General features: G+C 41.8%; 1 protein-coding gene and 1 long non-coding RNA gene across 2 annotated transcripts; one reads left to right on the top strand and one right to left on the bottom strand.

Annotated features, from left to right (window-relative positions):
* Nucleotides 1-1631: 1631 nt before the first annotated feature.
* LOC121683296 lies at nucleotides 1632-5755 on the bottom strand. Its single transcript, XR_006022733.1, has 3 exons — nucleotides 5647-5755; nucleotides 5373-5547; nucleotides 1632-1862 (listed from the first exon to the last, which is right to left on the bottom strand). It is a non-coding gene; the product is annotated as an uncharacterized LOC121683296 (long non-coding RNA).
* Nucleotides 5756-9084: 3329 nt separating this feature from the next.
* Nucleotides 9085-12028, top strand: cysltr2b (cysteinyl leukotriene receptor 2b). The gene is given in 3 exon segments (XM_042062865.1): nucleotides 9085-10006; nucleotides 10966-11850; nucleotides 11852-12028. Coding segments are annotated over 2 exon segments (960 nt in total). The 5' UTR covers nucleotides 9085-10006; nucleotides 10966-10974; the 3' UTR covers nucleotides 11936-12028.
* The last annotated feature ends 5671 nt before the right edge of the window (nucleotides 12029-17699 follow it).

Here is a 17699-nt window from a genome sequence, read left to right as displayed (position 1 = left end):
ACAACATTTAGTCATTTGTGCACATCATAGTAGCAATTTCTCCTTCCTCTGAACAGATTGCAAATGCTTTTGGACATGCATTTGTTGCTTTCATACAATTCTCTGCTGTTTTATAACATTATCATTTGCTTCTGTCATGTCAGTGAAAATGAACTTTACTTATGGATGCTGAATAGTTATTGACAATAAAGCTTGAGTCATTACATACAAAATTGGTGAACTAGTTATCAAAATCTGCCAAGCAAATTGTATACCTTTCTTTATCATTTTTTCCTGGAAATATCTCCTAAATTGAACAATTGCTCTCAGCTTCCACTCACAAGGAGGTGTGTGAAGTATTAGTTGTAACCAATAACCTCTCAGGGATGAATCCCATGAACCCTCACTTGGCAAGCATATACGTATGAACTGAGCAGGACATAGTGTGTACCATTCCTACAATTCTGTGACACAGATATGGAAGGTCAGCATCGTGGAAGAGGGGTGAGAATGCGGGGGCGGGGGGGAGAGGAAGGGGACAAAACAGGGGAAGAGGGAGAAGAGGCCAAATACAATGGCATATTCCTAATGAAATTAGGGCTACTCTTGTGGACCATGTTGTCAATCACGGCCTCACAATGGCTGAGGCTGGTCGGAGGGTGCAACCAAATGTTGGAAGAACCACTGTGAGTTCAATCATCCAAACATTTCGTAGGGAGAATAGGTATGTATAGTATTGGACAGTAATCCAACATCTCATACTGTAATACTGTATCTCATGTTTACTGTACATTACTGTAATTTTACTCTGCACCACATAGGATTGAAAGACAACCTCGCAGAGGTGGAAGAGGGTCCCTTTTTACCCCACAGCAAGAGGAAGCCATTTGTGCAATGGTGATTGCAAACAATGCAATAAGGTTGAGAGAAATTCAAAGCGCTGTCATAGAGGATAACAATGTATTTCGCAATATTGAATCTGTGTCAATTGGAACAATTGACAGAGTGCTCAAGAGAAATGAAATGCGCATGAAACAAATTTACAAGGTGCCATTTGAACGGAACAGTGAAAGAGTGAAAGAGATCCGTCACCAGTATGTACAGGTAAAACATGTCTTCTATGTATACTGTAATGTTCAGCACTGTAAACTTAGTTTCATGCAGTACACTAGCAATTCTGTATATGTATTCACAGAACATACTGTACAATATGTTTTCCAAAATGCATTACAGTATGTTACACAGGAAAAGTTGTTACATTTCTCCCTCTCTCTCTCGCTCTCCATAAAGCGTGTACTGGAGCTGGAAGCCAGGGAACCACTGCACACATTCATATATGTTGATGAGGCGGGTTTCAATCTGGCCAAAGGTAGAAGACGTGGAAGAAATCGCATTGGACAGAGAGCAACCACTGATGTTCCAGGCCAACGTGGAGAGAATATTACAATGTGTGCAACCATCTCAGACAATGGCGTTGTTACGCCCGGCTCATGGCACAACACAAAAGAGGCTGACAACAGATTCCAATTATAAATAAATTATATTTATTCAAAGTGATCTAGAATGAATGGATATGTCTAGGGGGTGAAAAATTAAGTGTATGGATGCGTGTTAGTCATATGTAAGTGAGTAGCAGTGGTTTGCAGTGCGTGTGTCAAATGAACGATGGGAGAGAGAGAGAGAGAGAGACAAGGGATGGCGATGATATATATATATATAGGCCTACACCAGTGCCAGGTGAGGCCAATCTCCCTTAATTAAGTCTCCCCACTGCAAGCCGGCAACCTGCCCGTGTGGCCACCACGGAAAACTGCAGACGGCCCGTAGGGGGGAGCAGAGGGGCGTCACACCTCCTTTCCCAAAAAGGTTTCCACCCAGGAAACCTAGGGAAACATCAAGACACAATATCAATAACCAAACAACATTAATAAACAAACAAAAAAAAAGAACCCTCTGTGACCCCATTCCATCTCTGGGTCGTCCCAACACTCGGGCCCTTGGACACTAGGAAGACAAAAGAGAACAGGTCACAAGCAACAAACATGCTTATGCTCGAGAAAGAGCATCCGCAATTACATTTTCAACACCCTTAATGTGCTGGATCTGCAAGGGGTACGGCTAGAGGATTAAGCTCCACCGCATAATCCGCTGATTTGAGTTTTGCATCCTGTCTATAAATACCAAAGGGTTATGGTCAGTGTGAACAATTATAGGACTGGGAGCGGAGCTCAAATAAACCTTGAAGAACTGGACAGCAAGGATGAGTGTAAGTGCCTCCTCTTCCACCGTAGCATAAGCCATTTGGTGGCGCAAGAACTTTTTAGAAAAATAGCATGCTGGATGCTCAACACCACTCGGGCTGGTCTGTAATAGGACGGCACCAACCCCATAATCACTGGCATTGACACCCAATTGAAAAGGCTCGCCAAATCTGGGAGCAGCCAGAATCAGTGCGCTAGAGAGGAGAGCCTTAGCAGCCTCAAAGGCCTGCCGAGAGGCCTCAATCCACAGGAAAGGAACTTTGGCACACAGGAGGTTCGTCAACAGTGTGACAACTGTAGCAAAGTTTTGGCAGAACCCTCTATAGTACCCTACCATCCCAAGGAATCGCCGCAACTCACGCCGATTACAAGGGATGGAAAAATTACAAATGGCTTCAACCTTGTATAGTCAATCCTCAATGTAAACTACCGTAAAACTCCAAATAATAGCCCGGGCTCTTATTTTCCCAAATCGCCAAACTGCACCGGCTAGTATTAGAGACAGGCATCTATATGAGACAGGCCTTTAATTCCCTTTACACAAAACTCTTCCTCTGCAAAGATGGAAAATATTATCTAATTAATTATTTCAAACACACTGAATGTCTACCTATATGACTAGGCTATCTGATGACAATTACGGATCATCATTCATTTAGTGTTGAGATGTTGTTCATTGAGTGAGATACAGTAAGACCCAAATAGCGGGGATAGCCAGAACAGATGTTTTAATTAAACGTAATCTACAAAGAGATCGTATCACACTGAAAGCTCATATGTTGTCACTAGCAAATAGCCTATATCGGTCCTTTGTCAAATACAGTTGCATTATCAGCCCTGACCAAAACTGTTCAGGAATTATTTATGCAAAAGTGGAACGTGCTTAATGTTTCATTCTCCCTCCTTTTCGGCAGGAATGAAACAGCATGAACCATATTGTTTCTCCCGTTTTGTATTTGCCAAATTTGACAACAGTCTACATTCAAATCATAGCCTACTTCCAGGCTCGCGGGAACATATTTTTGACCAGGGGTGCTGAATAACAAAATAATCATGGATGTCCGACGATTTCTCCCCCAGCATATGATTCGAATTTAGACAGCTAAATACGCCATTTCACCGCCGCGTATGAGTAGGTCTAAGAGTGAGAAGTTTTATAATGCCCTGGGCAGCCACATTACACTGCAACTATGCGCAGCACTTGCCACTCCAACTCATCAATAAAAACTGCGCGCACACAGCAGTCCCATAGAAGCGCACTTGACTTTACATCATTAACCTATTTCAGTAGGTTATATAGCCAGAGAATGTCCGTAGACGGGCTCTGATATAGCCTAGTCTAAGGTAAATTCCTTTTCTGACTTCTTTTTCTTTATCGCCATGGCATTTAGAATAAAGAATAACGTTTGCGAACCGTTCTGGTTTTGTTGCCAGCATAAAAACAAGCTTACCATCGGCCTATCCGTAAATTTTAAACACAAGGGATGAATTGAACGATGATGAAGTCGGACATATAGGCATAGTTCATATTGGAAAAAAAGTTATACAATTTGGAACTCTAGCTTTTCCCCACCGCATTTCTAACGCCATCTAATCATAACGTGCGCAGTCTGCGCCATACTTAAGCCCAAATCACACCCAAGATTCGCAACGAGATGAGCAGCAACTTCATGCAACATTCTAAAACCTTGCAACTGTGACTAGACATGTGAATGCTTTGCGACGGCTTGTAACGACGTGCAACATCTAATTCACACTGCTGTAACCTCCTTTCTGTAACGGTTTCGTGTCATTGCGAATCTTTAAACAGACGATCTGACGGGTTTTAGAAGATTAAATACAACCCGAAACTAAAAAACAGACCAGGCCTCTACTGGAGACCGGCCTTTAACCCAAACCTGTAGCCACGCCAGGCGTTTAAAAGAGACAGGCGTCTCTTAGGGACTCAGCGATTATTTGAAGTTTTATGGTATCCGATGAGATTTCTAACAAGGAGCAGAAGCTCTCTGCCTCACTAGAGCCTTACCGTTTATTAATAAAACAATGATATAGAATAGAAACATCTGGAATCTATTTATTTCATCTTAAAGTTGGCTACAAAGAGCATTCATAGCCTAGAGAAAACGATAGCCTAAATTTTTCTTTATCTGCAATGTTCCAGGAAGATAGGCTTACATTTATAGGCTGTCCCTGTTTGATCACAGGTCCAAGAAAACGAGTGGATATAACGTCAATGCATTCTAGTTATGTTTCATGTACTTTATTTCATGTTGAGTTTTGCTTCCCAGCATGCATTGCGATTCATTTAGTATTTTTGGCTATTAGTTTTTAATGTTTTGAAACAATATGGTTTGAACAATTTATCTTAGGCTAGCCTAGGCCTACTCTGATGATGTTTTGAACAATACGCTACGGGATATGCCCATTAAAACGTCGTATTAGTTTATTAAGAAAATTACACCGTAGATGTGAAAGCAGCACATCCTAGCCCGGTATAAATGTCCATGTCTACTCATCATTAGTGTAATGCATTCGGAGGTGAGTGAAGTTGATTGTGCAGTTGTAGAACAAGTCATTAATGCTGTTCATGTTCTGTCTACCTCTCTCCTAGCAACGCTGAGACTTACAGGATGTAATACCATATCGCTTCGTGTTCGTGTTTTTTTTTACCATCGCAGAAATATAATTGTCGCGCGCATAACGTCGCGGTGACCATTACAGGACGTCCTCTCAAAGTCTCGTGGACGTCTTTTAGACCTCCCGAACAGAGGTCCGCGGGACGTAAAGGGAACCCTACACAATGTCGAGGAGGTGACGTTCGCCAGGGGACCTTTAGGGGACGTTATTTTGTTTACTGAGAAGCTACTCGACAACAAAGGTAAGCAAGACAAACTTACCCTCTAAACTACTGCTGTTCACAACGATTTCACATTAACGTTACATAGGCTACCACCACCAATCGTAACTGAAATCCAGCAGCTACAGGCCTCTAAGTGTTTGGCAATAACGTTACGAAATAGCTATTTGGGCTACAATCAACCATCTGACGAACGAAACCAGTAACACACACACGCACTTGGCTCTCTCTCTCGTTCAAAAAAAGTCAGTGTATGAGGGAAAAAAACTACTCACCCCAGCATGGACCATCGTGCACTCCAGACCTGTCGTTAATACTACTGTCCTACACCTGTCGCTTCTGAAGCGTGCCAGGCTTGAGGCTCACTGCCCTCCAATGAGTGCAGCCGTTCTCACGTGCCCCTTAGAGGAGTTTTAACAAACTCCCTCCCGGGATTGTTTCCGACGATAACTAGTAAACAAGCAAACACGAAAATAAATAAACCCGGAAAACAACAAAACAGTGCTCGAAGGAAAGGCCTCTTGACCAAGCTGAGCAACTGCTTCTTACCTGGAGTGCACAGCGGTTGACGTTGCCGAGAAAAAGAAAAAAATATATGAATGAAGCCACGCACGTGAGAAAAATATTCCGGAGAGCTCCCAATTTGTGTTACGCCAGGCTCATAGCACAACACAAAAGAGGCTGACAACAGATTCCAATTAATTAATAAATTATATTTATTTAAAGTGATCTAGAATGAATGGATATGTCTAGGGGGTGAAAAATTAAGTGTATGGATGCGTGTTACTCATATGTAAGTGAGTAGCAGTGGTTTGCAGTGCGTGTGTCAAAAATGTGTCTGAACAATGGGAGAGAGAGAGACAAGGGATGGCGATGATATATATATATAGGCCTACACCGGCGCCAGGTAGGACCAATCTCCCTTAATTAAGTCTCCCCACTGCAAGCCGGCAACCTGCCCGTGTGGCCACCACGGAAAAAGGCAGATGGCCCGTAGGGGGGAGCAGAGGGGCGTCACAGCGTCCTCACCCATATCCCCCTTCTTGGTCCATATAATACACAACATCTGCTGACTTTTTTGGACACTCTTTACAGGGACATAATCCCTGAGAATTAGAGGGGTGGAGGCCAACTCAACATGTATGTGTGGGACAACGTCCGTTTTCACCACTCACATCTGGTCAGACAGTGGTTTGCAGCACATGACAGGATCGAATATCTCCCTCCCTACTCCCCCTTCCTCAATCCAATAGAGGAGTTTTTCTCTGCCTGGAGGTGGAAGGTTTATGACCGGCGTCCACATGTGCAAATGGCCCTGATAGCAGCCATGGATGCAGCATGTGACGACATCACAGCAGATTCATGCAGAGGGTGGATTCGCCACTCCAGGAGATACTTTCCTCGCTGCATTGCAAGGGATGATATCCGTTGTGATATAGATGAAAATATGTGGCCAGAGAGACAGGAACGTCTGGATGTGCCAGAATGATTTACATGTTCAGTTACAATATGTACTGTTACAGCATATTACTGTACTGTACTGTATTCACATTTGTGCACAGCTCTACCAAAAGGGTGTTTCTTCTAAATACATGTAAGTGACTGTGGTGTATTTTTCTTTTGCACAATGCTGTAGAATTGCAAAGAGCATACACAGTACAGTAAAAATGTGAAACATACATATTCAGTGTCTTGTACTCACTTACTCCCCTAACTACAGCAATTTGTAACTTTACTGTAGTTTTCAAATGGCTGTACAAGTACTGTATAGTGCTGTCTTGAGCATTTTCAGGTAGTGTCACCTAGTTCTGACCTTTTTTTGCATGGGAAAACACTGAGAGCATAAACTGTCATAATGAAAACATGACAAAGCCATTTGACTATCTTGTTCATAAACGATGGTGTCAAGACTTCTCATTTTGATGACACTGGCAGTTTCATTGACATGAAGACTTGCTTTTGAGGAATGTACTATCCATTTTGAGCAAGTGACGTGCTTTTGCAGGTTATCCACTAGGTTTTGCAGTTTGCACTTATTGTTTTGCGAAATGCACTAACTGCTGTGCAAATGTTAATAGTGATAGTGAATAGAGAAAAGCACCAAAGCGACTGAGAAAAACTGTAAATAGCCATTGCCCTCAAAATGCATCGTCCCTTTGGCATTGTGTAAGCACTGCAAGTCAAAATGTTTCGATGTTTTGTCACTATGGCAGAGGACCATTGAAATATCCCTCATGTCCACCTCTCAGTCTTAGCCCAGTCCTTCAATGACAATTGTTACTGTACTTGTTTTTTGTCTAGCTAACAGAATATAATTGTGTATAAAACGGAAAAAGAAAAAAATAGGATTTTATGGTAAGAGTAGGGAAATGAGAAACTGCTTTTTTGATGTGCACAAGTGACACTATGATGTCAAGATTGAACAGGTAGTTTTGAGAATTTCAATTCTGATCTGAGAAATGTACCAAAGCGACTGAGAAAAACTGTAAAAAGAAAATATAGTGCAATATTAACACATAAACAAAAAACAAGGAAAATTACATGTAGCCTACAGTGCTGTAAAAAAAGAAATATATACAGGTATATATGGTATTCATGGTATTATGTTCTTGACTAATTTTGACAATTGAACAGACTGTGCATGTGATGAAATGATGCTGACATGTTTTGGAGAGAACAACCATTAGACTGAGAATCAACAATCAGTTTAGACCAACAAGATCTATTCACTTGGAAATTGTGCTATATGGAGGCTACCTGTACTTAATCATTTGCAAAGATATACTGAGGCATTGAGACATGTACCAAGACATTTGCAATTTGATGAAATGAATGAGAAATTCAATTCTGTTGTGAACAATTGCCAAGTAGTTTGGAGGTTTGTCCATGTTATTTTGAGAATGTAATTTCTGTTTCAAGAAATGAGCCAAACCAATGGAGAAAAACTGTAATTCTATGGTCCCCCATGAATGGAATTCCATGAAACTTGGCATGCAGTCAGAGGTTGTCATAATGATCCTACACTTCAAATTCTGTGCAGTTTTGAACTTGTCAGCCAAAGATACCTGTGATTACAATGCCTTGATTTAGCTTTTTAATTTTTAACTAGGTGGCGCTATACATCAAATGAGTGGATATGGGATGGGTTGACATGGCCACTGCAGGCCAACATACAAAAATGATCCTAGGCCCTACGGTTCTCGAGATATTCACAGAAAACTGTGTCCGGCCATCTACAGGCCAGTTGGTGTAACTAAATGTACACATAAATGAATTTATTGTGTGGCCCTGCATGAACTGAATTCCACAAAACTTGGCATGCATTCAGAGGGTGTCATAATGATCCTACACCTCCAATTCTGTGTAGTTTTGACCACCACCGTGCAGCTAGAGATACCTGCGAGTACAACACGTCATTTCTGCTTTTTCATTTTTAACTAGGTGGCGCTATACATCAAATGAGTGGTTATGGGATGGGTTGACATGGCCCCTTGAGACTAACATACAAAACAAATGTGTAAGTATAAGTATATATACTCTTTTGGTCCCGTGAGGGAAATTTGGTCTCTGCATTTAACCCAATCCGTGAATTAGTGAAACACACACAGCACACAGTGAACACACAGTGAGGTGAAGCACACACTAATCCCGGCGCAGTGAGCTGCCTGCAACAACAGCGGCGCTCGGGGAGCAGTGAGGGGTTAGGTGCCTTGCCCGTCCGGTTACAAGTCCAGAGTGCTAACCAGTAGGCCACGGCTGCCCCTCCTAGGTCCTACGGTTCATGTGGTCCTCCTAGGTCCTACGGTTCATGAGACATTCACAGAAAACTGTGTCCGCCTTACCCTCTTTTCGGGGCGACGGAACAACGTGTCATCCTTGTGGGGCTACATGCCCACCAAGTTTCGTGCATCCCGGTCTTTCAGTGTCCCGGGAATCGTTGACACAAAAGTACTGAAAAAAAATCCAGAACAAAAAAAAACTCTGACTAAACCTGTGCAGCGGTCATAATGTAGAGGTGAAGCAACAGATGCAAAAATGCACATGTCCCAATTTGTAATATGTTGTGTTGAACTATTCTCATTTAAATATAGGGTTGACATGATTTGTAAATCATAGCATTCTTTTTTTTCACATTTTACAAAGTGTCCCAATTTTTTCAGAATTTGGGTTGTACATGTCCTACCTGAAAATCTAGACCCTCTTATCATGAGTTTGTCCACACACATCACAATGTCCATTTAAGGTAAGCTACGCTTACATTGCTGTAGGCAAACCCACTTCTGTGTTTCATTCCAGTGAAGTAGACGTGTCTGTACACGTCCTACCTACAGTAGGTCTGTCTGGCATGCTTAAGAATCAAACCTAGTTTGTATATGCATGGCTTATTTGAGCACTAGATATTAAGCAGATGCTGTGTACAACATGCTCAAATGAACCCTTATACCAGTTAGGAGAGGTTTAGAGGTCTTAACCATGCCAGACTGTTTATGTTGTGGTTTATGTCTGTTTTTGCTGTTTATGTGTTGCGGCATGACTTTATTTAGAAATTTCTGGGATAACTGCCAATTTGGCTATAGCCTTCACTTCTAAATGTTTAGGAAGACATCGCAATGAAATCAAGGCATGTGTTGACCTGTTTTAAGTCTAGTTGTTGCTTATGCGTATTTAACATGAGAGGAATGAGGCTGTGTAACAAGAGGAACCGCCAGGCTGTGGGACGGACACAGCACCATAAAAACAATCAAGTCCGCCCCTCAGCACACGAGACAGCAATGATTCTACCATCCTCCTATTTGGTCTGTCGCTGGTGAACACACTCTTACTCTTGTTCCCATTCTCACACTCTGAAAAGAGATTTCCTTTGAAAAGAACTGGACAATAACATTTACACAGTTTTCTCTTCTTTAAAGGTGAGTACACTTTCCTCGATATTGTCAAATAGGGACTTGGCTGTATGTTGAATGTGAGGTGGATCATGTATTTTGACCTTTTTGACTGTTGCCCTTCTATGCTTTTATTTGCTATTACTGTTTGCTTTTGTTTATGCATATACAGATAAACTTGACTTAACTTAACAAAAGCTATTTCCATTGAAATGCCTGGCATAGCTCATAGCTTTGTATGCTGTTGTCGAGTTGATTTCTCAGTGACAGCCTGTGATTACTGAATTTCACTTTCAATCGTACCTTGTTTGGGCTGGGCTTTGGGTTGTTTGGACACATTTCTGCGACTCTTTTAAGTAGGCTAACATTTAGACTGAGAAGAATAGAACTGAAATTTGTTGTGCATTGTCAAACTGGTGAGATAAGATAAGAAATGCAAGAAACTATTATTTCTGGATTGCTGTGAACCTACTGATCAGAGTGAAGGGATTTTCAACACCCTGTATGAGATAAGAACGATGAGTCCGCACACCAGAATCTGCTCCTTAGCATTTTTTATCTTTGCATCTGCTTATCTGTCCAGCACCCAGTATTTTTTGGATGTGCATGCTGTATCTTTGAACTCTCTAACACTCTGTATGAGGACATGTTAGTTATATTCAGAATAAAAGATCAGTCTTTTCTGTTAGGTGCTTGACCTATTTTTTAATGTTCTGTACTAAGGATCAGCCTCTGTAAATCTCTTCAAAGACAAATTATACACTACAACAACAACACACCGGTCATAAATGATGCATCATATCATGACATTACTCAGCATTACTGGCAGTTCAAATGATTTCCAAAACATCTCACAATATATGACGTCTGACTCAAATTTACCCATGCACAAGCCCTCTGCATTCAGATTCATTTTGATCTTTAGTATGCTTTCCTCTACTGTATGTTTTCCTTGTTGTAATGTTTTTTTCTCATTGTTCTGAATAGGTTAACCATGAACCAGTCCTGCATTGGAGATGGACAGAACTGTTCCATCAGCGACTTCAAGCGCAATGTTTACCCAACAGCATACCTGCTCATCTTCATCATCGGACTCATAGCTAACTTAATATCACTGTGTGTCTTCCTTAAGATGTGGAGAGCAGAGAAAACTCTCTCATCGATCAACCTGTTCATGGTGAACCTCACTGTGTCTGACCTCATGTTGATCTGCTCGCTGCCCTTTCGAGCCTCATACTACATCAACGACTCAAACTGGGTCTTTGGTGATGTCACCTGTCGCATCATGTCCTATGTCCTCTATGTCAACATGTATGGAAGCATCTACTTCCTCATGGTTCTCAGTGTGATTCGCTATGTTGCCATCACCAAACCCTTTACCTACGTACGCCAGCAGCATTATCGCTGTACCTGGCTAGTGTGTCTCTCCATATGGCTGTTGGTGTCCTTGGCATCCATTCCGAACCTCTTTAGTGGCACAAATCAAGGTGAGAAGGTGACATGCCTGGAGCTTGTGGAACCAGTGGTAGACTTATTGAACACCATTATCATCATGAACTATGGGGCATTGTTGCTTGGTTTCCTCATTCCCTTTTTGGTCATCCTTGTATGTTACACACTTGTGGTGCAACGCCTCTTGAAGCAAAACATTGTGAAAACTCAAAGGCAACTATACAAAAAGTCATGTTACCTCGCCGTCATTGTGCTTGTCATCTTCCTGGCCTGTTTTCTGCCCTACCATGTGGCACGGTCCATCTTTTTGCAGGCAGAACGGGATCTGTGCACAAATGGAACCAGGGGCTCGTGTGGATACATAGTAGCAGCACGTAAAGCTGCAGTCATCACACACTGTCTGGCCTCGGCAAACAGCTGTCTGGATCCACTCCTGTACATTTTTGTTGGAGAGAATTTCCGGAAATTCTGGCGAAAAAAAAGTCGAAAACAAATTAAAATGAACAGCGCACAGAGGAATACTGCTAATGTTGCAAATGCAAAAACAGATATACAAATGTTAAGCACTCAAAGATGAAGTTTGTTGAAACAAAGATATCAAGACATGAAATGCCCTCCCAAGGCATTTAGAAAATCTGCTTGGTTGAATGCCTCTCAGATTGAGGCAGGTCTGACAGTTGGTGCAGCAGAAACTGATATTTTCCATTTCCATCCAAACCATTTCCCTCGGTTTAAAAATTGAAGATATTTTATTACAACTGTCTATACGAGTCTTTACAGCATGGCCCTGACCAAGGCAGTAGCAGTACACTTCGGCAGGGACACGATAATTCCACTGATTCTAGTTTAGGCTAATTGTTGCAGCGCAGCAGACGCTATGCGAATGTAATGCTTCAGTTATGTGCCTGGTATAGCCTACCTGTTAGGGCTTAAGTCGTTATCTCTGAGTGTATCTGGGATTTGTTCCAAGAGGCACATTTTATGTCTCATAGAAGTTCCAATACTTTTTTCACTAGCAAATAATTGTATGCTTTGTATTACACTTACTTGATTAGCAAAAAAATATATTGTTTCATATATTATTATTGAGTTGTTGTTTGTTGCAGCTTTACAAATAACTGTCAAAAATGCTCCACAATCTCACCAATTAACTTCCATGCAACTATTTGGACTTCTGGCCTATTGATATACATGTAGGCCCATCATTACACAAATGGCTAATAGACAATCTATTCTTATGTATATGAATCACAAGGCCTTTTTACACTGAGATTTTATTCTGCAGGCTATTACGGCACTTACGGCATTACTCTTGAAACTCATGAAGTGGCTACTTCAAGGATTACAGTCAAACTTACCTGCTAGTCAACAGTTAGCTTCAATAGAGCTTCCAGAGATAACATGTTTTTGTTTATTAAACTAAATGTCGTCTTCATTTCTGTATGAATTCACTGGCGTGGTATTTAGACAAAGGAACGCAGCATAATGACGTCTAGCTTCTTTGTATGTATTATCATTATAAGTATTAATATAATGCATATAATATATACAATGTCTGTATTCATACTTCTCTCTATATATACATACAGTATACTGTACATATATATATATATATATATATATAGAGAGAGAGAGAGAGAGAGAGAGAGAGAGAGAGAGAGAGAGTTATATAGTACTTTATTTATGTTACTGAGTATGGAAATGCACCATAGTTTAGGATTGAATATGTCTATGAATTTATGCGACTCTAAATTATATTTGTATTTCTTTATTAATGCTTAACTGTAATTGGAATTCTTTTGCTGTAAGATACCAGTGCCTTAATGGCGATTTCCTTTGTTATTTCAGACTGTTGGCAATACAGAATATCACAATACAGAAGTGAATCTACTCCATCTCATTATATTGTACAGCAATGCTGCTGACTCCAACTGAATTGACAATTTGACATAGGCTAATAATTAGAACCTCACCTGAAGACCTGATGCTGTTTCCTCAACCTGCCATCCATCTGTAGTGGTTTGATGCTGTCTTTCCTGCATACTAGGGCTGGGATAAACGATTATTTTTTAAGCGATTAATCTAGCGATTATTTTTTCGATGCATCGATTAATCTAACGATTCATTTTTTCAGTCCGATTCGATTTCGATTCGATTCGATTATCTCCTCATTAATTGGCTAATAGCAACTTATACATGTTTATTTACATATCTGAATGAATTAAACATGAATTCTTTAACATTGCAATATATGTTTATTGCTCTTAAGATTCCAAAATAAAAGACTATACAAGTGCAAAGTAATGCATTCTTAGTAAGAGGTAGCATTCAATAAAGTTCAGTAGTGTATAGGTCTAATTGAGTGCCTGTCACTTTAAGACGTCTTGCAATTAGCATTAACAGTTAAAAGGCTGCTGATGTGTTTATGCAATTCATAACCTAGTTAGTTCAAATAACGGTTCGTACTTCCTTGGGCCAAGCACTTTTGAGTGTTGGAAAACACCTTTCCATTTACATCGGGATTTTGCAAACATTCAGAGTCAATAAAATGAGCCCTGCATGAGTAACGAAATACAAGCAGCTGTAAGTAAGCATGCTAAACTTGACATCCAAACAGTATTCTAACATTAGCTTTGATACTGCTTGATTGCATACTGTAACTTAACTTAGTTTAGTCTCCTCAATGTACTATGTTGTGATAAGACCTTAGCAGAGTTTACTTTAATTTTAATGCAGCAGTTTTGAACAAATTTGAGCTGCATGGTCACGATGCTAAGCGGATTTAATAGCAATTTAGCCCACTGTGTTCTATGCAGTGCTTCTATGTGGCAACAACAATCCTTTAACAATCGTGAATATCTTGTTAAATGCACATGCAGAGGAGGAGCAGCGGGCTCGTTACGAGAGAGAGCGGGCGGGGCGAGGAAAGCCTGTGTGAGTAAAAAGTGCAGCTCAATGAAATTATTTTATCTTATCTTTAATTTAAATAGTACAACATCAATGTGTGCTGGCCGGTTTTGATAAAAATATTAAGCAGCACACGTTATGCTTGACGAATCGACGCGCATATTTTGCGTCGACGTCATCGATTGCGTCGACGCGTTGTCCCAGCCCTACTGCATACAAAGTGGTTCATTAATTTTGTAGCCTATCCTTTGGCTAGCGGGTTTAACCCTCCTACCATATTGTATATGATAGTGTTATTTGGATATTATTCATCAAATAATGATTCATTATATTTGAATAACCAACTGTGTTAACATATTCACATTGCCAACATGTTTTTACAGCATGTATCATAACAATGCAATGACAGTCCTTCAAACAAATTTGGGTCTCCCTTTTATTTCTCTGCATTGTGTAGGCTACACTCAGAAATACATAACATAAACAGAATAGAAACGAAAAATGTCCAGATCCAATGTTTATTGTGACTTCCAAGATTCTAACTTAAGGTAGGCTAATTAACATTCAGTGACTTGGTAATAGTCCGGTGGACAGCCCATAGAGCCCCATTGTGGACCCGGAAATGTTGAGTACACCAAAGTTTTATGATGGAAATATACAGTATGGGTTCCCAGCATGCAGAAACTGTCGGATGCTAATTTGCATATGTTGGGCAATTTGTGTAATTGAGCTAATTAGCATAAATTAGCATAATCACCTATATTGATCATATTATAGGAGCTGCTTGGGCAAAATGGACAATGTTAGTATGTTTTTAGGGGTTACTGGAGATGCTGAGTCCATATCTGACATTTTCAAGATTCAAAATCACTATTTTAACTTGGTTTGGTCACGTTTTTACTCTCATTAAGCTGATTTTGCTGAGTTTTTTGGTCCAATTTAGACAGATTTTTGGAGGATAGGGCTGTAGCGATATACAGTAGGGCTGTAACGATACACCAACCTAACAATTCGATTCGTATCACAATTTTTGACCCACGGTTTGATACGAACCTCGATTTTTTTGGAGGGGTCGGGCTAGACATTTCAATAGCCTACCTTAGAACACCAGAGGATTACAATATAATATATCTGTATTATTTTATATCCTGATATTAAAAGAGAGAATACTGAATGTCTGATATTTATGACTGCACACTTTATGCAGATTAGCCTATAGCTTAGGCCTACTATTTCTATTACAACTCTACCACATTCAGCTGTCTGGTTGAAGCCTGGAAATATTGTACACAAAGAAGCATAGTTGGCTAGCTTATCATAGTCTACTGATTGGACTGTTAAGTTTTCTCATGTGTGTTTAAGGTAATACTCTTCTCGTAGGGACAAGCCCTTTTGGGAAACATTGGTATTGAGATGATCACTCAACTTGAATGCAAGAGCTTTAACAAATATGTGCAGCATGCTAATGATGCTAAGCAGATTTTATAGTGTAATGATTGATGAGACAGCGTTGTCTAATCAAAAGCTTTATTAAAGGTCGGGAGCAGGGACATCGGCACAGAACATAGCACACGCCAGGGAAGTCAAGAACACTCGCACCTTACACACATAGGGTTGGACGCAGGCACAAGCATACATAATAACAACCCCAAAGTTCTCCCAGAATCCCCAGCGCGAAACATTGTGGGAATCTCAAGCACAGTCCAGCACGCTGACGTTACACAGCTCCCCCAACAAGCCATTGCCGTCCTCGGCACATTCAGTCCAGCAAAATCTCTGGCACTGCCACACAGCAGGTGGGGTGCACACACCGCAAGAGCCCTACTCACCCAGGGGAACCACAACCACCAGCAGCCCAATGCGGGTAGTGCTGGCAGTCACCTGGCCTGTCGCCGCTCGTCCCCAGCTCCCTTCAGAGAACGCCCTCAGGTCGCACTTTCGCAGTGTGCACCACCACAACGTTCCTCCAACACCTGGACACTAGCCTCCACTGGCACAGACTCCCCACCACTGAACACCATAACTGGCACCGCACCTCCAACGCTCTGCTCCGTCGTCTCGCCAGTCGAGGCAGCAGACTCCAGCTCCATTGTAGCCGGACCACGCTGCGCAATCGGGCTACAGCTTCCGGAGTTGGCGTCCCTCCTCTGCTGCCTCGTCGCAGAGCGGTCCTCCGCTGCTCCCGGCCACTCCACTCTGCCACGGTTGCGCCAAGGCCTAGACCTTCTCTCTGGCTCGTGCCATCGGATTTCACACAACAAACTTTTTTTCCCCTTATTTTTCTAAAGAGCGCCGCCGAACAGGCCAACAAGAACAGGCACCCGCACAGCATGGTGCCTCCCACACGCACCCAAAGGCTTAGAGTTCCGTTTTTCAGAGGGCCCTTCCGCCGGAGCTGCCCAACCGTCGTGCCTCAAATGGCTCCGCTAACCGTCCATCCTCCTTGCCGCTCCACCTCTGCTCTGCTCCGCAGACAGGGCCACCGCCAACTCCGACCTAAAGCTGCCTGGTGGGGCCAGGGGCTCAAGGTCTTCTCACGGTGAAGTCAGCGCCCAGGTCGGCGTCACCACCTCATCTTCCAAGGCCGCTCTCCCGGTCGCGTGAAGCCCTTCTCCGCCGTGTCCACTGCATGGAGATCCTCTTCAGGCTTAGCATTCCTCCCGTAGCCAGGCCCAGGCGACGGCTGGTCTCCTCCCGCGGCTTCTACTGAAGGCCTCTGTAAGCTAATTCTCTGTAAGGGCTCTCTTCGGATCCTTTTGCTTGGGCCTCCACCTAGCGGTGAGCATGGACGGATTATGAACTTTCGGGCCCCTGGGCCCAGATGTATTAAGGGCCCCCCACTAATTGTCGCATGTGGAAGGGGGGTTTGGGGGTCCTTCCTCAGAAATGTTTTAATTTGTTTGATGTGGGGCAAATCATTACAATCCTTGTACTGAGACTATCACAATGATACCAAACATGAATACATTTACATTTCATGACACATGGATAAATTATATCAAGGTAACATCCTTTGTCCTGTGTACCTGATAGCCCCTACAACCAGTACATTAGCATTTCATTGGGGGAGGGGAGGGTGTCTTTGTTTTAAACCAAGAAGGGCCACATGGCCAAATGAAAATAGTCTAGAAATTAAATTATTATTAATTATTGCTATCAATTCCCCCTTTTCAAGTCTGAATGACTTGAATTTTAACATAAGATTCCATAAACATGAGCATTCTTGAACAATTTTACATTTTTTTTTTTATAAAGTCCATACTCAATGTAAGTGTGTGCGTGAGCAGGGATAGCGTGACAAGAAAAAAATGCAGCGTTCAGCATACACCTATTCTTGTATTTCTCTTCCGTTGAAGAAGG

This window comes from Alosa sapidissima, chromosome 15 (genome assembly GCF_018492685.1).
Source record: "Alosa sapidissima isolate fAloSap1 chromosome 15, fAloSap1.pri, whole genome shotgun sequence".
Classification (NCBI taxonomy): domain Eukaryota; kingdom Metazoa; phylum Chordata; class Actinopteri; order Clupeiformes; family Clupeidae; genus Alosa; species Alosa sapidissima.
The sequence above is the reverse complement of the archived record's forward strand: the minus strand, read 5'-3'. Positions and strand labels throughout refer to the sequence as shown.